The sequence below is a fragment of the Malaya genurostris genome, chromosome 2 (assembly GCF_030247185.1).
Source record: "Malaya genurostris strain Urasoe2022 chromosome 2, Malgen_1.1, whole genome shotgun sequence".
Classification (NCBI taxonomy): Eukaryota; Metazoa; Arthropoda; class Insecta; order Diptera; family Culicidae; genus Malaya; species Malaya genurostris.
In genome coordinates, this window is record NC_080571.1 from 260,307,193 (window position 1) to 260,333,402 (window position 26,210).

General features: G+C 35.6%; 1 protein-coding gene across 1 annotated transcript in view; it reads right to left on the minus strand.

Moving 5' to 3' along the window:
- Positions 1-26,210, minus strand: part of LOC131429205 (uncharacterized) — a 443,882-nt gene that overhangs the window by 134,422 nt on the left and 283,250 nt on the right. The window contains exons 12-14 of the mRNA XM_058593255.1: positions 17,407-17,523; positions 6,595-6,803; positions 5,992-6,141 (exon numbers count right to left, since the gene is read on the minus strand). Of these exons, the coding sequence (XP_058449238.1) occupies positions 5,992-6,141; positions 6,595-6,803; positions 17,407-17,523 (476 nt within the window). The remainder of the gene's footprint in view (positions 1-5,991; positions 6,142-6,594; positions 6,804-17,406; positions 17,524-26,210) is intronic.

Here is a 26,210-nt window from a genome sequence, read left to right on the forward strand (position 1 = left end):
CTAAGGAGTGTATCGAAAATAAGCTATCCACATACATTTGTGTTGTACGCATGTATTTGTGATGTTTTTTTTATGCTCAGATCACAGCATTCTGTGCGTTTTACAGTCAGCTTTCGTTTGTTTATACAGGGTCCGGCACTCGAAGTGTAACCAATTAAAAAGGCCATAAATTCAGTTTGGAAAATTACTTTTACTTAATTCAAAGTACAAAATGTGTAAAAATAATACAAAATTCAGAATCAATTCACTTTTGCTCGATATGACCACCTTTTGCCTTGACTTGATGACTTGAGAGAGCGAAGGAGTTGCTTCGTTTGGCCGAATGTGACTTGCAGGTATTTTGGCCCACTCGCGGACAATAACTTTTTTCAGCGCCTCGAGACTGGTGTATCTTTTAGTTCGGACTTTGCTCTCCAAAATGGCCCAAAGAGAATAATCCATTGGATTCGCATCTGGTGAATTCGAGAGCAATTGTGTGGACGTGATGAAGTTCGGAACGTTGTTTTTCAGCCATTCTTGGTTCACTCGAGCTTTGTGAGACGGTGCCGAGTCCTGCTGAAACGTCCATGGTCTGCCACCGAGATGTTTGTCTGCCCACGGCTTCAAAGCAACCTCTAGAATACTTTCCCGATCATATGTCGCATTTACCTTGACGCCAGGCTCGATGAAAACGATTGGAGAGCGCCCATCTGCGGTTACAGCGGCCCAAACTATTATCTGTTGCGGGTGCTGCCTCCTGGTGGCCAATCGATGACTCAAATTCTCGTATGAACGGTCGGTCAAGTAAACCCTATCGTTTTGAGAGTTTACGAATTGCTCAATTGGAAAAATTTTCTCGTCAGAAAATACAATGTTCGGAAATTGACCGCTTTCGGCAAAACGAAGCAACTCATTCGCTCTCTCAAGTCATCAAGTCAAGGCAAAAGGTGGTCATATCGAGCAAAAGTGAATTGATTCTGAATTTTGTATTATTTTTACACATTTTGTACTTTGAATTAAGTAAAAGTAATTTTCCAAACTGAATTTATGGCCTTTTTAATTGGTTACACTTCGAGTGCCGGACCCTGTATGTTTGTGCGGTTGAACTTCTGCGTTTTGAAAATGTCGCGTATTGAAAAGTAAGTGAAAATTAAGGGTCTGGCTAAGTGAGAAGGATATTACTATGCGGTTTGGAATTCACCATGCCAGTGTTGAAACCATCATTAATAAGTTTGGGTACCACTATACTTTAGATAAGTTACCAGGAAGAGACAAAAAACACGGTTTTTCCAACGCGAAACTGGACCAGAAAGTATTATCACTAATCCTGAAGAACAAATCAATGTCATTACGTGATTTGGCCAAAAAAGCAGGAACGAGTGTCGGAATGATCCAGCGTATCAAGAGGCGAAATCACCTGAAGACCTACAAGAAGCAGAAAATCTCGAAACAAAATGTAGAACAGAAAAAGCGAGCGGCAACAAGAGCCCGGAAATTGTATTCGCGTCTTTTGCAGTGTCCGGATGCATGCGTTTTAATGGACGATGAGACTTATGTTAAGGAAGACTCAAAAACCCTTCCAGGTCCACAATACTTTACTGTCGTTGTTGGGGAGTATGTGAGCGATGCGGACAGGTCGATTCAAGTGGGGAAATTCGGTCGAAAGGTACTGGTATGGCAAGCAATATGTTCCTGTGGTTTGAAGTCAACCATTTTCTCCACTACCGGAACTATAAATGCAGAAATCTATCGATCTGAGTGTCTCCAGTAGATATTGCTGCCTTTATATAAGAAGCATAGTGCACTTCCACTGTTTTGGCCGGATTTAGCGTCGACTCACTAGGCCAAAACCACTCTCAATTGGCTTGCGAAAAAGGGTATAAATTTCGTTGAGAAAAATATCATTCCACCAAATTATCCTCAGCTTCGACCCATCGAACGTTACTGGGCAATCGTGAAGAGAATCTTCAAGAAGACTGGTAAGGCAGCTGGGAGCATGCAGGAGAACACATTTGGGCTCAAGCGTCTAAAAAATGCGATGCAACACTTGTCCGGAACTTGATGAAGAGCGTTCGATCAAAAGTTCGAAAACTCGTGAAGGAATAACTTAAATTCCATCCAGCTTTCATTATGCTCAAGTTTACCCTCGTGCAATAAAGGATCAATTTTTAGTTTTAGAATAAAATATCGTTTTTTATCATAATTTGAAAGAAAAATGTGTGGATAGCTTATTTTTGATACACTCCTTAGTATGAAGTTTTCCCGCAAGTGATAATGGACGATGAAACCTATGTGCTGGAAGACTTTGAGCAGCTTCCTGGGCTGTCTTTTTATACTACCATGCAACGAAACGGTGTAGAATTTTCAGGACCATGGAAAAGGCCAACTTTCCCAAAAAATATTTGATTCGGCAGTCAATATGCAGCTGTGGTCGTGCAAGCCAAAGCTTCATCACTACCGGAACGGTAAATAAGGACGAAAGCAGCTAAATCGGCTACAGAGAAGCCTGCTAAGTCTTTGACGTCTGGAGTAAACTGAAAAGCTCATAGTTTATTCATGCAGTTTCATTAAGTAACTGTTATTAGTTTCAAGATGACTGATAATGCACAGTTAAATGAAGAAAAAACGCATCTTGTATTTTGCTAACAGCAAATTTATTTTATCCTGATTTTAATATGTCCTGATTTTGTCTCGAACAAGCCATACTCGGGAAGTATCTTATGTAAAATATTTTAATCCAGTTCAAATACGTGGAGATACATATTTCTTAGCTTTTTATTTTGATCTACTATTGGGATGTTCTCAGTAGTTCAAGAACTTCATAGAAAACAGATCAATATTCTTTCGTATTAGTCATTACATTCCGAGGTTTTCGACGACGAGCAAGAGTATCCATAGATTGCATAATACTAAACCTAAATCAGCGATACATGACGTTTCGATAATGGAACGAAATCAGAATTCTCTATATACAGACAAGATCGTAATGAGCCATCAAAAAAGCGGTAGTGGTGTTTTGACCGCTTATCGCTCACATTTCAAATCTCACTCGAATTGTGCCGGTGTTGAACAGCTTTGGGTTACCCTCAAATTTACATATTACACGCTCTATATTTGCGTTATTTATTTCCCGCCTGATCGCATCAATGATCTATCACTGTTCGAACAACATCTGAGCTCACTCTTGCAGGTCGAAAATCGAATGGCTCTTCACGACAAAATGATCATTATAGCTGGCAATAATTTTCCCGGCATTTAATGTTATCGCTCCTCTTCTGATTATTTAATCCCCGGGCTATTCATCTAAAATCCCTTCCTCCATTATGCCTTTGGACAGCTCGTCTACAGTTCTCAAAAAGTGTTCGGAAAGTTTATTAGCTTCATTGGCGATGTTATTTAATATTTTCTTATGCTCTGGAATTTTTTCCGAATCGTGGAAGCAATCGTATTAAAATAAGGGAATAAATGTGAAATATCGAACTATAGAGGATTTGTCACTTTGTGTTCGGTCAATAGCAACATTTGAATTAGCCGTTTTAGATTTCATCATACACAATTGCTCTAATTTATATCCTCAACTCAACACGGTTTCATGCCAAAACGATCTACATCTAAGAATTTTGTGTGTTACACTTCCTATGCCATTTAGTCGTTACAGGCGCGACAGCAGGTTGACGCTTTATAAATATACCGACTTCTCCACCGCTTTTGATAAAGTAAATCACCAAATTGCTATTGCTAAACTAGGAAGACTTAGATTTAGTGGTCCTTTTTTTATTGGCTTATCTGATTGACCATACAATGATAGTTATAATCGTTGACTGCACAGCTACACCCTTTCTAACTAACTCGGGGGTACCTCAAGGTAGTCTCCTCGGACCCTTTTTATTTTTGCTGTATCTGAATGATTTTAGCCTTGCCCTGCATAGTCAAAAACTATCATTCGCCGACGATTTTGAATTGTACCATCTGGATGATGCCAGATTCCTACAGAAACAGTTAGATATCTTCTTCAGTTCATGCGACCTCAATAGAATGGGCTTCAACGCTTAAAAATGTTCCGTTATTTCTTTCTCACGTTAACGCACAGTAGTTGTATTCAACTATACCATTTCTCATACTATTTTCGAACGAGAATCGATTGTCAAGGAGGAGTTCTGTTGGATTAAAAACTCAATTTCAAGGATCACTTAGAATATATAATCTCTAAGACTTCCAAGATGCTAGGATTTATATTTCGCATTTCAAAGAACTTTAATAATATATATTGTCTTAAAGCACTATATTGTGCACTGGTTCGCTCTATTCTCGAATATGCGGCAGTCGTCTGGGCTCCCTATTATCAACTCGACATCCAACGTGTCGAAGCTATTCAGCATAAATTTATTCGGTTTGCCATTCGCAGTTTTTCTTGGAGGGATCCCAACAACCTTCCCAGCTATCGTCAGCGCTGTAAACTTATCAATTTGGACTTGTTATCCGTTCGCCGAGACATCGTGGCGGATTTGTTGCAATCTCGAACTGATTGCCCCGAATTGTTACATAAACTGAACCTAGCTATTAACTTTCGCAATTTCTAATCCATTTCTTTGAATTCAATCTACTCGCACTAATTATGGCTATAACAAACTGTTTCTAGTATGTGCCGTCTATTTAATCGATATTCTCACCCCCCACCAACACTTATATTCCATTTACCTACCCACTTTTTCCTTCTCTCTAACCTTTTATGCAAGAGCACTATTACTGCCCTGTAATGCTTGGTGTCATCAACTAGTTATATGGTAATAGATTTAGTTTTAAAAGTTAGTGTTAAGTCCAAATATATCTGTTGGATCATTGTAATCTGTTGATACAAATGATGAGGAGGTTTTATGCCTGCTAGAGAGAGAGAGATTGCCAAATTTCATATCCATCGGGCTTTTCCCTGCTCCCAAATAAATGAATAAATACATAAAAGGATGAATGAATCTCGCCTTTGTCATCGGTTAGGAAGGTAGATCTTCAGGTTCGTACTCCCTTATTTTATTTGGATGATATTGGTATGTGGTATGTGGTAGTACGAGTATAGACCGTATATAAGAGTCCCGCTTCTGTCATAGATTACGTTGGTAGATCTTAGGACCTGTACTTCTAGTAGTTTTTGATGATTTAGAACTTCCGTGATAAACCCGTCAATTGCATGTGGTATAACGAGAATAGACGAATATAAGAATCCTATTTTCGTCATCATAGATTACGATGATAGGTCTTAAAGCGTGTACTAATTTCTTAATGACTTTGAACTCTAGCTTGTTTGTGACTAGTTTGCAATCCGAAATTTGAGTGATTGTCACTAACATCTAACCATTAGCGTGACTCAAAAAGCGTATCTTGGGTTAGTGACTAGTGACATATTGGAAAGCGGTTAAGTTGCCGTTACGTTACATAGCAATGCTGAAAAAACTTACCGTTCCGTAATAGGAAAATAACTTGTTTTCAAGTAAACTTTCCAAAACTTAGTCACCATCGAAATTGTAAACATTGAAATATTCCAGAATGCTTTTCTATGAACAATAAAAACGCAGCATAGTATATGATATTACAAACTTGATACGATGTACAAATTTTTCGACGATTTTTAAATTAAATCGAGAATCGTGTTATTCCAAATAAAACGTGTAAATTAAGGTTCTAGTGTACTCGAAAAAATGTCCCACCGATAGCCGCGAATGTTCCGTGTGAATGAGATTCCTGCGAGAGTTATAATTTACATGAGGAAAATCAATAAAAAATACCAGTACCGCATTAACTTCTCTTTGAATAGAAAAAGGAGAATACATGTGACGGATATACAGACGGGATTGACCGTAATGGTGATGATGGTAATGGTGATGCTGATGATGATAATTATTGCTTCACCGAAGGTGACGTTGATTACCACGAAGTGTGAAACTAGGACTGATGTAAAAGGGAATAAAAGGAGGCACCAACTTGTAGGTCAGCAAATGAGCAGTTCTAGGGGAGATTTACCTGTTTTTGGCAAAGTAAAATCGGGGCAAAAAGGTTGTTAGGTTTTTGTATGAAATTACGGTCACCAGCACGGTCCCGTTGGACACTATATCCAGCAGTGAGCTGGTTACGGCCATTTCCATGTACAGCTGATCCGAGTACAGTTGATCGCTAGAGAGAAGGGAGTGACACAGGAGTTAATTAAATTCGCTTATAAATCACAACTGACCGTGATGAGCTTTTACTAAATGAGCACTTTTTGCGGGGTGTGTTTGCAATCAACCAATCAACGGCCAACCTATAATTATTCTTTGTTGTTTTAATTACCGCTGATGTATTTGTTGTTTGGGTATAGTTTGGCATTATTTACACGTGACTAGTTCAAGTTTGGTTTACATAATCCATATTTACCTAATTCACGTTTAATACGATGAATCGGTAGTTCACAGTCAGGTTTACCATTGAAACAATATTAGAGGATAATTTTGTGTACGTAATGAATAGACACACAAACACACAAACTAAGTACTGCTGATAACCGCAAACAGGTGCAGGCGTTTTAGTTAAAGCTCACCACAGCTCAATAGATCCGGTGCGGAAGTGATACCGCCATTAGCAACTTACCCATATATCTGCAAATTAAACGGCAATCCTTTGACCGATTCCGTGTACAAGTAGAACGAATTAAGCTGATGTGTCACGGTTGTGGTCGCAGCGAGTGATGCCTTCGAGGAGGATGACGACAGTGACGAGGAAGAGGAAATCGGTGCGGCCATGGTGGTTTCGCGGTTCAACGCGGCTGCTTGGACTAGATCCTGTAGTTGCTTGATTTGCTGCAGGAAACAAAGGAATGGCGATTAATGCGGAACGTAAGACAAAGTTGTTGTGGGTTTGATAGATTGGATTATGGTTTAGATGAAGACATTATATTCCGAGCAGGTGCTAATAAGATATGATTGCTTTAATGCTCGGTTACGTCAAGTTAATTGAACTCGGCAAACGAATAATGATTGATTTGAATGATATTCATGTATCATCTTATATCAACGTGCAGTTGGGATGAAAATCCGTAAATTTAGCAAAATTCAATAGATATTGAACTGTTATACCAAAAAGAAATTGTAAAGAAATGCATGCTAGATAAATAGTATACTAAATTATCTTTCATCATTGGCATTTTTTAAACAACTATAAAATATATTTCAAGCATTAACCGTCATTATCAAACCTTAGTTTCAGGTTAAAAACTAGTTTTTTATTCGTTTGTTGTATCTAACAATTAAATTCTTGAAGGCTGAGGACAGAACATTTAAGACATTTAAGTAGTTTTTTTTATATTTTTCCGGTTCAAATCAAATTTTCTTAGAAATGACTATTAATATAGATAAATCTTCCTGATGATGTTTTGGAGATTTGGTTAAGAATATTCTGTGAAATTTTCAGTATGAGTTTACCGCTCGAGTTGTTTTTTCTTAGGATAGTAGAACTGCTGAAAACTTTAACGCTTGGAACTCTACTTGTTCAACGAATATCTCGACTTTAAAGGCTTATATAATAAATTCACCGCGCTGAAGTCTAAATAATTTTGTTTCGTGATAAAAATTCAGTCTCTATTTTTCTGTAAAACACAGATAGTTTCAATTTACTGCTATCGTTCGGAACAAGGAGAGAGATCTATACAAGATAGCTAAACACATAGGCGCAACGAGAATTGAAGATGCTACATGGTCGATTTAAAATCTATACGCGACCCACTGTTCTCCAAATCATCAATCATTCAAAAAGACTGCATCGATTTTCGGAAAAAAAACAAACAACAATTAACCTCTCGTAATTAAATTTACAACAACTAAGTATGCTTTGAATGTTCAATTTTTGCTTTGTGAAGCTGTAACAAATACAAATTATAATACGGAATGCTTCGACAAATTTTCAAGGACACTTTTTGCATCGTGCGGTACACTGTCATGATACACTGTCAGAGTGAAAATGTACTTTAACGAATTTTCTGTAAAACTAGCAACGCTGCAGTACAAATTGTCGAAAAGGCTGCGTATCCATGGATATTGTTTATTATTGTTTATGTTCGGCGAAAAAAAAAATTCAGCAGGTAAAATATTATTTCAAATTTCACAATATTAATCTGTTTTCAGACACTAAGAAGCAAATAATTTGATAAACTATTGGACTATATTGGGATCAAATAACTTCGTATGACTGATGGTGTGATATTGATCTATTTCGTTCTGTATTAACATTGATGCCATAGAAATCGGGACTCTGTTATTATCATAAGGCTCTCTCCCACACAAAATCAATGAATAAGATATAACGTTTAGAAAAGCAAATTATTGGCAAAAGATTACTACTACCTTGCGCTTTACTCCTGACATGCTATTCGAAGTTGTATACTCGAAAGAATGAAAGCTGATCCAAAAAATCCTGGTGGTAGATTTTGATCACACCTTGTTTCCCAACTGACGAATTTTGTGCTATTCGGATTACTAAACCGGTTGAGCATGGAATACGTCGCACAAATCTATTTCTTATTTCGTAATTGCTTATTATGTAAAATCTCATTATGAAAGAGTAAATTTATTTTGTACAATTCAAAAACTGTACGGCTACGTACGTATACCGTTTTTTTTCAACTAATGTATCTGTCTTGTTTATAAATAATCGAAAATCATTTTATAAATCCGCAGATAAAGCATTTCACATATATTTAAAATATTTTACAAATAAATCAAATTGGACGATAATTAGCCTTTAATATAATATATTTAATATATTCATTTAATTATTAGATTTTATATTACACTTTCAACTCACCGGAGACGTTTCTTTGGATTCCGTTGTCTGAAGAAATAATATTATCATCTCTTATAGCACATACACGGAGAACCCTCCGATCATAAAATTACGATATCGCAGTTTTTGATTTTTGCGATAGTTGATTCAACTAATTTGTTTTAGATTCAACCAAAATGGTTTTTCATTTGCATATATTCAGGTAGTTGAAAAATGTGTTGTTTTGAATGCTGTCAAATGCCGGAGACAGCAGAAAGCAAAACAAAAATTGCAATGAAAAATCAATAACTTATGTAGTTGAAATCTATTCACATCGTTTCAAATGTCAATTCAACATCGATGTTTATAGCGTTTGGGAAACCTGCGTTCATTCGATTCGAAGAAGTTTATGATTTCATAACAAGTGTTTATCGACCGGCTATATAGTGATAAGGTTAATCTTACCATGAGAAAGATTTGGTGAGAAATGTTAACTGAATTAATGTTACAAAAATCATACAATTCATACACATTTGTACTCCTGTACAGACATATTGTAATTCAATAGATTGCTAATAACGGAACATCATCAATCACATACATATATGCTTTCGTCTATACTTATTCGTTTTTGGCAAATCCATGTTGATGAGTGACCATCTCATCATCTTCCAGGTATGCACAAAGTTTTGTTCTTTGCGATTGGTTCAGTGTGAAAGATAAATGTCGATCTTTAATTGTTAAAAAACAGTTGCTTTGGTTCAAAAAATGAAAATCAATGCATTTACAAACAAACTTTCCAATAATGGTGTGGCTCGACCATTGAGAAAACTACTGGTAGAAGTATCAATAGTCAATAGTTAGGAATTCAAAAATCGACTACGTAGTTCGCTGAAAAAAGTTGTCCAAAACGGAACATAATACCATAACATTTTATAATATATTTGGTACTATTGTTATCAGTACGATTAGGGCTAAGTTAGTCATAGTACACGTATAGTTTCATCAATCACTAGGGCAGTATCACTTGCACCTAATATTTAGCACTGTATAATCGATTGGCACTTTTAATAAGAAGTATGTAAACAAATAAATATAAGAAAAGATTGCAAGAAAGTGAAAAATGAATCGATAACGGTTTTTTTTTGTAATTTTCCATTGTTCATTATCGGTGAGTGTTCTGTAAATCTATTCTGCAGTACAAAGCACTGTATTGTAGTCTAGTACAAATAAATGAAAGTGCATTAGTCTGTAACATATTTAGTACTTACATTTCAAAATTATTCGGCATTTAGAAAAATTCGTTCAATTACTCTATCGATCAGAAAACATAAGATGTCAACACAAACAACAGAGATGCCAAATTATAATATCAAGTAATCACATGAAACCTTGTATTAAAAAAGTAGTAACTGTTGATAAGTTAGTTAACGGTAAGAATTTATAGAATTTTTGAATAAGCGAAATCCAACAAATGTGAACATTTCCCGAGAAATTTGTAAACTTCATACATTTTCAGGCAATAAAAGTGTATGAATCAAAAAACTGCAAAAGTGGCATCCTTGTCTGTGACGTGAGTCCTGAAATACAATGTCGATCTTTGGCCTGTCAGATTGTAAAGAAATGCAATGTCGACTCTTTGATTCCACAGTTCTTAAGTACATGAACATAGACCACAGTTGATTAATCTCTGTTCTGGTTAATCTAGAGATGCCAGTTGTTTAAATTTACTAATCAGTTTTAGGAAACGTAATACTCGCAAAAATCGGCATTGGGCGAAAAGCAGCACATAGCTAAAACTTAAACAATAAGCCGGCTATAAAGTCAGACATAAACGATATAATCAATCAATCAACTTAAACAATGTCGAAACTTTTGAATGTATCGGGATTTTATTTGTTTTTCATATTCAGCAACGCAGAACTGTACCAGTTCAAGTGAACCAAATCAGAAGTGCCAATAAATACGACGAAATTTTTAATAACATGACAGTTATTATTATTGGAATAATGGAATGTAAATAACGTGCATTAATATAAAAAAGAAATCGGTTGCACTGCCAATGTCGCTAGTCACTAATCAGCCCGGTGGCAAGGATAAGGCGCTCAAGCAAGTGCTGTCGTAGGATGTCGGAAATTTCGAATTACTCGATTATTTAATAATCTAGTATAATTTTGAAACTAATCGATTGAAACTTATTCGATTATCTGGGTTATTAATCGATTACTCGATTATTCATTCGATTATCACTATGGGATTTTTTTGATTATTCGATTAGCTCAATAATCGGATATTAGTTTTAAGTTAATCGATTAAATATTACTCGATTATCTGGGTTATTCATCGATTACTCGATTAATCGATCGATATTACGACATACCTAATCGTAGCCAACATCTGGGGCATTTGGTGTGCAATCATCGAGTAAAACCTTCATTTCTTTATCGAACTGATGATATTCTGATCGATAATTTGTGGGGAAGTGCGGTAAAGGGTACTGAATAAAAAAGTAGTTCGTAATATCCAATGTTTGGCTGGCCACAGTTACATGACGTCATAGCAGGGAGCTGTCACAAACTATCATTAATAATTCAGCAGGGCCCATGGGAAGCCTACAACTACTACAACGATAATAGCCATAGTGAATTCATGTCAGATGGTTAATTAGAAGTTCCTTATGATTATTTTAATTACCCGCTATTTTTTGTCACTGTTGTTATAGCATGTCGAAATAAACATTGTAACAACATATAATCTTTGTAAAATACATTCTAGTTGAACAAAACCCGTTTGTATCGTTGAATCGAAAACATACCATAACAAGTTAGGTTAACACACATAAAAGATTTTTATATAATTCGAACTTTACCAGTTGCCATTTTTAATCATGCGAAAATGGAAAAAGCGAATGAAAAAAAAAATTAGAAACTAGTGAATGGGTAAAATAATTGGTGCACAGTATATCAATAAATCTGGCTGCCCTGTATTTAAGTAGTCGATATTAATTCAGCAAGTAAAATCGACTAAATAAAGATCAGTGATGGGCAGAGATGCCAGGTGTGCAGATTGGCCTGCTAATCTGCAGATTTCTTATAATGTGCTGCAGACATTTTTTGTTGCGCAGACTTTCGTAGACATTTAAAAATCGAGGTTTTCGCAGACATTCGTAAAATTTTACAGACTTTTGGAATTTTTGGTCGTCAAACCCTTTTTGTGTTTGATACTTTATATAGACACTAGGCCGCCACTTTATAGAGAAAGAACCCGCAGACATTTGGATTTACAAACTTTCGCAACCCTGTCTGTAGATTTTCGAAATTTTTACCTGGCATCTCTGGTGATGGGGAAGAAGAAGTCAGTTCTGTACAAAATGTTCAAAGCAACGTATGTAACAATGAGAGAATCTCTTTGTTTACTTTCTCTTTCGATTATTGGGAAATATGCCTGCTTTTTTCGGTAATTTCTCCAGAACAGATTAAAAGATGATAGCTTTAGTTATTATTATCGGTAAATGATTGGAGAGGATTGCTAAGAGTGCCGTAATAATCAAAAGAGAAAGTAAACAAAGAGAATCTCTCATTGTTACATACGTCGTTTTGAACATTTTATACAGAGTTATCAGGTTTGAAAAAAAATAAGTGGCATATTGGTTTATGAAAAAATTGTCGAAGTGAAAATATCATTTGATGCAGTTTATTCTTTTGGTTTTCTAGGTAAGGAGATGAAATTTCATTACATTACATTTTTTCAGTACGGATGGTTATAATTCGAAATTATGCGTTTACAAAGACAGTTAGATGTAAACAATGTGTGTTTCGCAGCATAAGCACAGGACAGTTGAAGCCGTAGTACATTGATTTTTTTATTTGAAATGAATCTATCTCCCTAATAATACTGTTATATTTTTGGAATCTACAGTACTTTTTTTAGATGAATACATGAAGTGATTGCCTATAATGATTTTTTTCATGTCTATACCTGAAGTTCTTGTTTTCTGCTTGTCTGTTAAGAGAGTAATACAGGTAATAATGAAAATAATATAAAACAACATATATGTGACATTTTAGACAATACGAATTCAAAAAAATGACTTCTTTAATTAATGCCATCGATATAATTTTTAAGACGTGCATGTTGACTGATGTGTCATATCCGCCAGAGGCGAGATCAGTTTGGACCTTCATACAAATATTTTTTTATGAAATCACTTCTGTACATGACCGCCGGTTTCAGTGCGTAGAAGCACTACGTGCAGAGCTACAACAACATTAACTTTCATTTATACCGTCATAATGTAATATATTATCTATATTAAATATTACATATTTTTCATTTTTCATTTATAAAATCTGAACGTATATCAATAAGGAATATTTTATTGTCATTCAAAATCAATAATTTTGCTTAAGTTGAAATAACTAATCGTAATATTTAAAACAACTAAAACCGATTTGTCTTTCAACTCACATAAATGTTAAATCAAAAACAAGGTTGGTTGTTGTAACAAAAATCTTTATTGAAATTGAAAGGTGTGTGTCTTAACTAACTGACAGCACCTTTTTTTCAACCAAAAATTTTGTTATTTCAACCATCGTTTCTGTTGATCGAAAAACAAAAATGACAGTTTAGAAAAAACAACAATCGATTAGTTGTACCAAATATTAACCAATCAAATTCAGAAAAACAACTGATATTTTGGTTGTTTCACGATCGCGAGGGGTTCCGTGTAAGCAAAGTCTTGGCATTACATTCTTTTTTGTGGAATTTGGCCTTTCTGTTTCAACAGACTTCGCAGCCGATTCATATAGAGTACAGAATCATTGCATGGCAAGTACTATGGATCCTACTGACGCTAAGAATCCTTCCAGGTCGGGGCTCGAACATACGACAGCTGGCTTGTAAGACCAGCGTCCTATGCATTGAACCGCCAACCCGGGACGATAATAAACATATGAAAAATTCTAACCAAATGATGATAGAATTAGAAACTATTTTCAAGTAAACCTTCAAAAACATCTTTTTTAGGTTCAGTTTATTAAAAATAAGTAAAATTCTATCTTAAAAGATACACAGAGGTTCTTCTTTTAGAAGATTCTTCTCAATGGCCAGTTATCTCGTACAATTTCAAGATTTTAAATAACAACATCGGTTGGAAACAGTATCGAAATTTTCATGCTCTGCCGTCTTACATGTAGCAAGTTGTAAGTGCAAATGCGTAAATTCCCTCAAATAAATGTCTTCCCGATTTTGTTTATGCTTTTGTGAATAATATTTCAGTCGACCAGAAAACGTAACATCAAAACCAGTGATTGTAAAAAACTGATACTGGAAAATAATTTGATAATCTTTTAGAACATTTAACTCATATTTATTTATCCTAATACCGATATTTTGAGGTTCAAAGAGCATCTTCAAAGACTGGTCAACTAAGCTGTGGCATGAAATTGAAAGTGTTATTTTTCATTTGGTTTTGAAAACAAACGAAAAAAAAAATAACGTAATCAAAAAACCCATAGTAACATAATATAAAGTTGCCAGTAATGAACATTTATGTTAATTTTCACATGTCAAGAATGAATGGAAGAACAGGCTAGGCTAAATTGATCATTAGGTGAACCAAATAATAGCGATCCGTTTGTATGGGACCTAGGGGTATTATTTGTATTCGGCTGTAATTGGTTTTCGAAAACTTAGACTGGTTACTGTTCCCTTATACGGGGTTGTTTCAAAAACTAAAAAACAGCAGCACCCCTTTGGTGCTTTTTCAAGATCGAAAATTTTCAAAGAAAGCTCCGATTGAGTGAGCTTTTTGGTGCGGGGGAGTAAAAAAAAAAAAACCTTAACCGCAGCACCCCTTACGCATGTCCGATTTGCTCAAATTTTGCATTTTTCGAGGTGCTTAAACTTTTGAGCACTGGCGCTTTACGCAATTATAGGTGATCCCAAAATATTGGCTGTTTTTCAGTACATGAAATTTCCAAAATCGAAATTTTTTTTTGATGCCGAAACTCTTAAAACTGCATGAAACGTCGAAATTTAGTGTCATCCAAAAATTTTTTTTTTGAAAATATCAACTTTCTGGGACTTATTATATATTATTTTGATATCGAGTTCAACATGAAAGGTATTGAACAGTTGCCGCTTAATTTATATGCAGACCCTATTGAAATTATTCTGAATTCATCTTCCGATTACGGAGTTACGGGGCAATAAGTATTAAAAATCAATAGCTGTTTTAAGTTTTTAAAAATTATTTTTTGCATCATCTCGAATAATTCCTTATAATTCGTTTTTGTTCATTAATTCATTGGTCGCAATTCACCCAACTGGTATGGCAAGTGTATTGTTTGAAGTTCAGACTAAATGCTTTTTTAAATGGGAAAACTTTCTTCTTACACCACATTTCTATACAATCAGCAGCTCCGAGGTATAATACAAAAAAATCATTCGCCCTGTTTAGAAGTCAATCTTGGGTCGGACTGGTCTATCCATCCGCTGAAAATAAATTTATTTTATTTAAAAGATATTTTATTCAGGCCTATTTGCGTACAAGCTTTACGCGGCCGATTTAGCTGAGTTTTTAGATAAATTTTTTTTGTGTTGGATCTCGTTGTCAACCTTTTTCTAGGGGGAGAGGAGCTTCCATTTTCCTCCTGTGAGGATTGAGAGGCAGTTTGTTCGTGGTTTGTCTCGTCATCCATTGCCGTGGTATTGTTGTTGATTTCGTTGCTGGTTTCTGTAGATGCGCCTTGTAAGGGGTTACGTTGGATGGTTTCGTTGAAGGGGATACTTCCCTGTTGTTGGTGACTGTCACAGGTGTACTGGGGTTGCTTGGGGTTGGTGTAAAGGAAGCACCGTTGTCCTTTGGTATAGATGTCTCCTTGGCCGGTTTATCACATGGCTTACCGTAGAGAACAGCTTTTTGGCAATGTTGACATGTGGCCATCTGATTGTCATTGGTAACAAGTGATTTGCACGGTATTCTTGTATCCTGACCGAATGTCACATAAGAAGGTATAGGCCTCCTCAAGCGCATGCGTAACAAACGTACGCCATTTAGAATACTGGGGAAAAAATTCTTCCACTTTTCTTTTTCGATAGAGAGAATCTTCCCGTATTTGGACATAGTTGCGCGAAAATAAGGATCGGGGACGCATGAGGGTAGATCCTGCACACGCACTTCTATAGCACTATCTTCCATATATACTGGAATGTTGTACTTGATATTTCCATGCTCCACATAGTGCACATTATTATTGTCTTTAGCGAATTGAATTGCATAGAACTGGATATAAACAACATTATTGGTCTTATTGCATTGAAGTAAATGCACACGTTTAATGTCAAGATGCATTTGCTCCTTAAGTAAACTTTCAAGTTCTCGTATCGAAGGTCGAATTTTGCACTGTCTGAAGTCAATAATAATTGTATTCTTTCGTACCGGCGGTAGCTTTTGTTCGTTTGGTTCACTCATTTCGAGATCGTTCTATTGTTCACTACACAATACTGTACTTGATTTCTTCTGTCCCGAACGTAAGCGGTTTTGTTTTATCGACTGACTTGGTTGAGATGTACGAGCGAACTGCTCTGAAAATAAATGATTTGTCATATTGAAAACGTGTATAAAGTTTCATTTGAATCGTTGTATGTGAAGTCTGATGGCTGGTATTTAAAAATGCTAGCTGCTCATCTGTCGGATATGAGTAGGACTCGTGAACAATCATTCTAATCTATCATTCAATCATTTTTTCTTACGAAGCAAATTGAAAGCAGATCTAGTTTCGAATTCGCTTTATATTTCGTGACATCTCTTCCATCTTTTGATGACGTACCAGTGAATTTACTTCCCCTTTGGTGTTTCACTGGTTTTTCCTCCATGCATTTTTTTTTCTCGTTCGCATTTGCAACTCTTTCACTTCGCTAATTCATTCAGTTTCAACCATCTTGATTGAACGGATAAATCTGCTCTTGTGGGGGTCTGTTGGCGAACGAAGCCAGGGAGAGCAACAACTCGATGAATAATTAGTCTAACCGGACAAGCTTCAAAATCAGCATGTTCGTGTTCCGTTGGGAAATTAGATCCAATTTCAGTATCATCTGCAGGTTTTGATAAATTTTAACAGATGATTCTATTACCGGTTAGCGTATGCTGTCCGTGATAAAATTTCCGATTGGAAAACGTCATCAGCTCGGGTAATTGACGTTTTTGACTAGATAATTTAATTAGTGATATTATTACCTAAAGATGGAGTTAATAAGGTAGCAAGTTTTCAAGTGATACTCGGTTATTTAATAAAAAATGTTTACGACGTAATAACTAGATACTTATATTTAGAATGTTCCGTTAATTTATGGAAACTCCCGTGTGCGGTTTTTTTTCTAATGCAGCCCAACAGTAACACAAAGTATGTGTATAACATCATTTTATTCCGTGTCGAACAATTCGTATTGATTCCGAATTGCCCCCAAATTACGTGAGTCAATTAGTTCACCGTCTCTCATTAGCAATTAGATGAAAATTTGTTGTCATATAAGTGTGAAAAAGGCCCAGTGATACGGCAGATTGCTTTTGGGTCAGGTTCGTTGGTTCCAATCGTAACGAGCCGGTTTGTTTTGGTTTTCGAAAGGCTCCCACCTCCCACTTACCTGTTGATTATTCAACGATAATTTATTCTGCATAATAACGTCAACCACGCGTAGAATAATGTCCGAGGCCACCTCCTGCTCGTGCTGAGTTCCGGTGTTTTCTATGTAGCGAAAAATCTGAAAAGAGACGGGACGGGAAACGGAGGCGTTATCATTTGAATTTGGTTATCACGTTGCACCTAAATTAGGACGCCGTAGTGACTGAAACAGCTCATTTTAATCACAGTGGAAATTAACAGCTTTAGAAAGGTATTAAATAATTAGAATTGGAGTTTGGACTTGTTTTTGAACATACAAAAGTAACGAAGTAATGTAACAGTATAGAAAATGTTTGTGACTTCATTTGAACTATTATGAAATTTTAATTTGTATGACTAATCCTAAGCCAACTTCAACGGCAGCCTTTTGAAAATATACCCAAGTGATATGAAAATATAAGTAATATGCAGCATAACACCACTAGGTGGGTTTAGAAGAGTCTTTATCATAGTTTTTTATACAATTAATATCAAATATCAAGCACTTTTAATATAATTCTGCTATGGTTTTCTGTTCGGTTTATCAAACCGGCTCAAGTACGAGAGAAAAAATGTTTCCCAGTTTAATCCAATCATTACACGCGGAGAACCTTTGAGAGAATACTAATTCTTTAAAATCATATCCAAACAAAAAAAAATCCCTAAAAGTATTCAGCCATGCAAAGGATTCAGCTCAAAATACTAACTTGCTTTAGAAGTATTATTTAATATTTCATTCGCCCGCAGGTATTTATTTTTATTTTAGCAGGGATTTTATCCACCAACGTGAAAAAATAACAAAACTTTAAATCCGTTTATTTTTTGGAATTCACATGCTGTGCACTGTACCATTCATAAGCGGCCTCGGGAATGTGGATTTTTGTTCTGTTACGGTAAAATGTTAGCGCCGTGTTTGGTGGAGCTTGCAACATGCAAATTACATAGATTTTACGGCTTTATAATAGTTTTGCTTGCATAATAGGCTAAGGTTCGCTCATCAAAGCACTTGGTATTCCCGTGCTGAGAAGGCAGCAATGATAAGCCGTTCTGTTTTGCACTTACTCTTCGGAGGATTCCCGGTTGTTATTTTTCGGAATTACGATTCAATGTGTTGTGAAAGAAAACATAGCATTTAAACCGAAATGAATAATTCAACCGCGTTGAAGCGCATGAATTTTTCATCCGTTTGAGTTCTCTCTCCCTCATCATTCATCGTCATAGTATCTTTACACGTGCTTGTGAATGATTTTCACAACCAGTTAGCTTTTCCGAACTTTACTTCCTCCGTTCTGTTCTTATAGAGCAGGTGCTCGTTCTTCTGTGGATCGATGTGAAGTTCAGGGGAGGTGAAATACAAAACAAGCATATTCCGCAGGGTTTTATTTTATTATTTGCCTATGCAGTACGTAAACATGGTTATAATAAAAAAGTTGTTTTGGATGTGTCCTTTGATTGGGTAAGGATTAAATTGCAGAGCACCTTTTCAATGGAAAGTATACAAATCGAACGGAAGCTGTTGATTCTCGAACTTAGGTAATTACTGCATGGCAAAACAACATTTTTCAAACGAGAAAATAATTGTTTGAAGTAATAATTCAATTGTAATTTTCACCGTGTAGAATAGCTTGAGTTCTATATAGCAAGGCAAATAAATAATTTTTTGAGAACATTCATATCTGATAACGCACAAGTGGTTTTACCTTTTTTTTATATATATAAAAAATAGGTATAGAATTCGCTCAAACTTTCGAAAAATTTTCCGAGGCCCGGAGGGCCGAATGTCATATACCAATCGATTCAGCTCGACGAACTGAGCAAATGTCTGTGTGTGTGTATGTGTGTGTGTCTGTATGTGTGTTGTCAACTAAGAGGTCGAGATCTCAGAGATGGCTGGACCGATTTTGATCAAACTAGTCGCAAATGAAAGGTCTCCCCGTCACCCAGAACGCTATTGAATGGTTTTGAGATAGGATGTTTACTTTTTGAGTTATACGAAGTTTTATGTCAAAATTTTCAGTTTTTTGACAGTATCTGTCACAATTGACCTTGAAAATAGAATATGTTTTCAGACTTAGATTCCGCACGGTAATAGCTATCCAACAAGCCATAGATTGTTAAAATCCGTCCATTTTTAACGGAGATATCGAATTTTTTGTGTAAGCGACTTTTCCCCCATATTCCAGCAGTAGAAGTTCTGAGCGCTGTATGGCAAAGAAAGGCTTGGGAGCAACGTAAAACACGATTTTTTATACTGTTACATACAATAGTTTCTAAGTACCAAAAAGACTGTGAACAGCATTATTTTTCATGACATTTTGCCTCGGACCAATTTTAGCACGGTTCGTTTTTGGCAACATAATCGTTCGAATATGACATATTGGAAAGATGGCAGTACTTCCGAATTCTGAACAATTTCATAATTATATTGATTTAAACTGCTTACAGCAATAAATGCTGGAAGAACAAAACACCCATATACCATTTGAATCAGTTCGTCGAGATCAGCAAATGCGTATGTGACAAATAATTTCACTCAATTTTTTACCTTATTTTCGAAGATGACTCAACCGTTTTCTACAAACTCAGATTCATATGAAAATTGGTATGCTCCTAAACAAGGTTCCTGAATTATGTTTGGATCCGACTTCTGGTTCCGGAACTACAGGATGATATGTGAAACGAAATTAAAATTGTGTAACTTATTTTCCTCGTAGATGGCTGAACCGATCTAAGATTCAAATGATATCTAAGAATCATCTAAGATTTGCTGATTTGAATAGTCGACAACCAAATAAACTTATTTCAGTTTTAGTGGTATTCAGTTTTCGATTCGGACGGCACCCAACAATTTAACTCGTACTACGATTCCTCAAAGATGTCTATACCGATTTTTAAACATATTGAAACAAATGTAAACTAATCAGGTGAATTTGTCTGACTTCGGCTACACCGATTTTCGAATTCCGGCTCCAGTATCGAATCGTTTCTCAAAGCTCAATCGTTTTCTCAAATAAAGCCAAATTGAATTTCAGAAAAAAATTCAAAATAAAATAAACTTATAGTCCCACACAAAATTAATTAATTTTATTCAATGCTGACTTCCGATTCTGGAATTACAGGAGGATGAATTTTTAAAATTCAAACCGATATAGAAGATGATAATCCCGAAAAGCTTGAAAGTTGGACTCGAAACTATTGCAATTTATTCGTCATATGGCCATACGAATCGGTTTGGTTTATGCTGGTTCCTGAATACCGGCTCTGGAAGTACCTTAAATTACCGTAAATTCTAAAGTGGAACTCACTTCGACTTATCATGAAAAGTTTAATCGATTGTAACCTTTTTAGATAGAGTAATGATTAAAATGTCAAATTGCAGCTTAAAACGACGGTCATTAAAATAATGTCATGAAAACCGAAGAATATTCATGAAAAAAACACATGCGGATTGATAAAAAAAGGTATCATCTCACTGATAGGTGGATTAAGCACGTTTTTTACACTAACGTTGAGTGTAAATTTGTTCTGAATTAGTCTAATGGTAGCGGATATAATTACTTTTGCGCGTCCCAACAACAGGGAAGAAAATATATCACGTAAAATACATGCCACAACTTAAAAGGGCGGAATTAAGTTTTACCCACATTCTAGTAGATGTTTTAAAATCGGTAGAAGCAATGTAAAATAAAATTATTTAAGCGTTCTGGGTTTGTTCTAATCTTTCCCAAAATCTTGCAATGCAGTTGTCAAGACACAGTTCCACTACGACGCTTACTGTTCTTCTTCCAAATAATAGTTTTACACATACAAAAAAAGAAAAAAAAAACATATGGCAAGCTTTACCATTTATAAGATTTCTGAAGCATGTTGAATTTTTCAGCACGGGTTCCCCAAAACTAATATCTCTTTTCGACTTTCGGTCACATCAAAAACAGACATTTTTAAATTTTAAGGATCGTAACAAAACTTATACTACTTCTCAAACGCTTTAGCTCCGGCCAGTTGATCAAAACGTTCATTGAAATCTAAAAAACTTGCTTAATCCACCTAGTAGTGGGATGGTACATTTTTTATCAATCCGCATGTGTTTTTTGCGTAAATATTCTTCGATGCTTCGATCGTCGGAGGACCGTCGTTTGAAATGACAGTTTGAAATTTCAATTACTTAGTACCTTATAATTTTGAAACTGCAAGACGAATCGAAGATGGAAATTGTATGAAACCATAAAATTATTACTTTTAGTCTAAACCTGTGACAATCGATTAGGCATTCCATGAGATGTAGAAGTTAGTTCCTCTTTAAAGTTTTTTCATTATTTATGGTACTTCCAGAAACGGTATTCAGAGACCAGTATAACCCAAAATAGTTCGTATGTCCATGAATTAGTATGACGTATAAATTGAAATTGTTTTGAGCCCAACTTTGAAGATTTTTTGGTGTCGTCATTTTCTATGACGGTTTTAAATTTAAAAACTCAAAAAATATAAAGAAGAGGAGGAGAAATTGTAGTGCGCCCCAAAAACAATCTAATTTGAGTTCCATCCGGGATCGAAAACCGAATACCGGTAAAACTGAAATAAGTAAACTTAACATCTGTAAACCCGATAAATTTATGTTATCGCCCTATTTCCTTCTGTTTGTCCCCGGGTCGGCGGTTCAATGCATGCGGCGCTGGTATTACAAGCCAGTTGTCGTTTGTTGGAGTTCCCTTAATTTGAATTTTTGTTTTTGAAATTAGATTTGGCCTTTTTTGAGTAAACGATTGAGCTTTGAGAAACGATTCGATACTGGAACCGGAATTCTAAAATCGGTGTAGCCGAAGTCAATTGAATCCACCTCAGAAGCTGTATAGTTTACATTTGATTCAAACTGTTTGAAAATTAGTGTAGACATCGTAGTGTGAATAAAATTTTTGGGTACCATCCGAATCGAAAATTGAATACCGCTAAAACTGAAATAAATTTATTTGGTTATCGACGATCCAAATCTACTAACCCGGAAAACCTGATAAATTTATGTGAAATGGACATTTTTATACTAATCACCCTGTATCCCCTAAACCGGAAGTTGGATCTGACTAAAAAGCGAGATGTTTTATAGCATCTTGAGACCTTTTATTTGAATTTTTTATGGTTCCTAGATTTCATTTGAATCTTAGATCGGTTTATCCATCTACGAGAAAAATGAGTAACACTATTTCAACTTCGTTTCACATTTCGTTTCACTGTAGTTTCGGTACCACAAGTCGGATCCAAATGTAATTTAGGAACTTTGTTTGGGAGCATACGAATTTTCATATGAATCTGAGTTTGTAGAACATTGTTGAGCCATCTCCGAGAAAATTGAGTGAAATTATTTATCACACATGCGTTTGCTGATCTCGACGAACTGATTCGAATGGTATATGGGTGTTATGTTCTCCCAGTATTTTGTTTTGTAAGTGATTTAAATTAATATAATTATGGAATTGCTGTCAACTCGAAAAACCTGCCATCATCTGGTTTACATATGTCATATTCGAACAATTATGTTGCTAAAAACGAACCGTGCTAGAATCGGTCCGAGGCAAAATTTTGTGAAAAAGTATGCTGTACACAGTCTTTTTGGTACTTAGAGACAATGGTATAAAAAATCGTGTTCCACGTTGCTCCCAGACATTACTTTGTCACTCAGCGCTCAAAACTCTTACTACTGGAATAAGTCGAAAAATCGCTAACACAATAATATCGATATTTACGTTAAAAATGGACGGATTTTAACAATATTTGGCTTGTTGGATAGCTTTTACCGTACGGAATCTAAGTCTAAAACAATATTCTCGACCTCTTAGTTGACAACACACATACACACATACACACACACACACACACACACACACACACACACACACACACACACACACACACACACACACACACACACATGCGAACATTTGCCCAGTTCGTCGAGCTGAACCGATTGGTATGTAACACTCGGCCCTCCGGGCCTCGGAAAATTTTTCGAAAGTTTGAGCGAATTGTAAATCTATTTTTTTTATTTATAAAAAAAAGGTAAAAAATACAGTTTTCATGGGACCTCAAGACCTTTAAATTGAATATGAGATGGAAGAAATTTGTTTAGCCATCTACGAGCAAAATTAGTGGTATTATTTTACGTTCATTACATACATCATTATGTTGTTCCGGAACCAGAAGACAGATCCTAATGAAATTCAGAAACCTTATATGGGACCATAGGACTGTTCATATGAGTCAAGGTTTGGAGAAATCAATTAAGGAGCAAGACTCTTTGCATGTGCATAAGTAATGTCAACAATGTGTGCGTAAAAACAAATTCCGGTGATTCTTTTCCTGATTATAATCAATAAATCCTCCATATGGTTGAAAAATAAACCAATCGGATCATTCTGCTTAAAATGGCAATACAAGAAAAGCAAAAATCTTGTGTTTTTACACCGTTTGTGCTTTTAGTGTAGAGTAGCCGTTCCCGTTTTTGATCATTTTAAATGTTTCAATCCACTTGACGAAAAATATTTGTTGTCGTTCGTGAGTAAACAATTTGTTATGAAATTGTATAATGTGAAAACTGTGACCAATCATGTATGTTAACCTTATAGTTGCCCTGAAGATGAAGGGATATTCCTTCGAAACGACGACTTTTAACGCAAAATAAATATTTTGTAACGCTTGACCAAAAAGTCATCTTCTAATAAATTACAACAAAGTGGTCGTACCGTCTTCATAAGTACCAAATAAAATGTACTTAACACACAAATTATCCACACAAGTTAACTTGGTTTACTCTTTATCCTAAGGCCATCAGTCATGAAATTATTTTTCTCACACAAATTTGCTCATCTCGACGAACTTCTTCGAATAGTACAAGAGTGTAAGAAGTTGTGTTCTTCCAGCGATTATTGTTGCAAGTAGTATAAATCAATATAAATATGAAATGGTTTTGAATTTGAAAATACTGCAATCTTTCTAATACATATGTCATGCTCGAACGTCATGGAGAAGGATACTGTGCATTGTCTTTTAGGTGCTAAGAAACAATTGGCTAAAACAGTCAATTGTGTCAGAGATTGTCATGAAACTGAAAATTTTGACATAAAACTTCGTATAACTCAAAAAGTAAACATTAGATCTCAAAACCATTCAATTGCGTTCAGGGTGATGGGAAGACCTTTCATTTGTGACTAGTTTGATCAAATTCGGTCCAGCCCGGTGCAGAGTCTGGATAACACTCATCAAGCCATTTTTTGGTATCGGCGGCACTTTTTTTCATCAAAAAGTAGTGTTTCATCAACACAATTCCTTTTTTTCCATTTTTTTCACAATAACAAAAGTAGCTTCACTCAAAATGTATTATCTCACAAAATAATAATCAGACAGCTGTCAAATTTTTAATTCTAGTGGCGCCCTCTCATAGAAACGATACGGCCTTTTCAGCCGATCTGTTATATTAGAGAGAAACTGGATGCGTGAGAGTATATGTTACTGAGCAGACCAATTCCCCTTGCCAAGTAAATTGTCTGTGCTCTCAGCCTCAGTTAACATGAAGGGTTCGCTCTCGTTAGTATTATACGAGAAAGAAGACCTTGCTTCACGGCGTGCTACAAGACGCGAAGCAAAGTCATATAGGTTTTCGAAATGATTGATTTGTTTCTTGGCAGTTTACACTGTGTATATATCCTAGAAACACTAAAAGCAATGTCCTTTAAATTTATATTCATCGGAACTAAAAGTTATGAATCTAGTTTCCTCATATGCATATACAATATGAGAACCATTCATCAAATGCTAACCTCATGAAGCATAGATCTCAGCAAGCGGGCATATTCATGAACTAATGAATGAACGAAGCAGCTCTCCTTGCTTGGGTTGCGCTGTGAATTCTACCTGACATACGCATGTGTGTGAATAGCACAGATGGTGAAACCCTTTTGTTAATATTCGTTGCTTCAATTTGCAAGCCCTGGCACCGTGTAGGCAGAAAGCGAGTAATTGGGGCAAACGATTTACGTGAGTATTAAAATAGTGTTGACATACAGTTTTGGAAAAGCTGCGAAATGATGCAATTTTCACTGTTCAGCTGTGAGGGAAAATTCTGCTGATGCAATAGTGATCACAGATTCTGAATCCTCTGAGACTGATGACAATGATGACTATACAGAAGTAATTCTTACATTTACTTACATAATAACATTGCATTTCTCAAATTTCAAAATATTGATTGCCTTTTTAGAATGAACCATATTTGCCTTCCGGTTATCTTACCGAATAGAAACAAAAACTTCATGCTAAAGATGGAAGTAAATCGGAAAGAATGAGAATTTTTAATTGTTTTAACAAAAAACTGGAGTATTCGTAAGATAGCGCATACGATGAACACATCAAGATATTTTGTTACGAAAGTAGAGAATCTCGTGAAAAAAAAGGATTTTAGCGATTCCGGGAACAAAAAGTAAAAACTTATTTTTTAATCACACTCTTGATGTCTTTATATTTAGAATCATGAATATTTGTATTTTACAGAAAAACAATTTTCCCCTGGAATATGATACTGATGACTTCAGGTAATAAACGGAAACTCAGTTTGTTTCCTGTACCGTTACTATTCCCGTTGTCCCCGGTCAAATTAATGATCAGCAACGATTATCGTGTTTGCCACTACGAAGATATTTTGCTACATTTTTTATGTGAAATGGGCAATGTAAAAAATGTTCAACTAATGATCAGATGTCAAAAAAAGCTCACGTAGTTTTCAAAAAGAATGATGTAAAA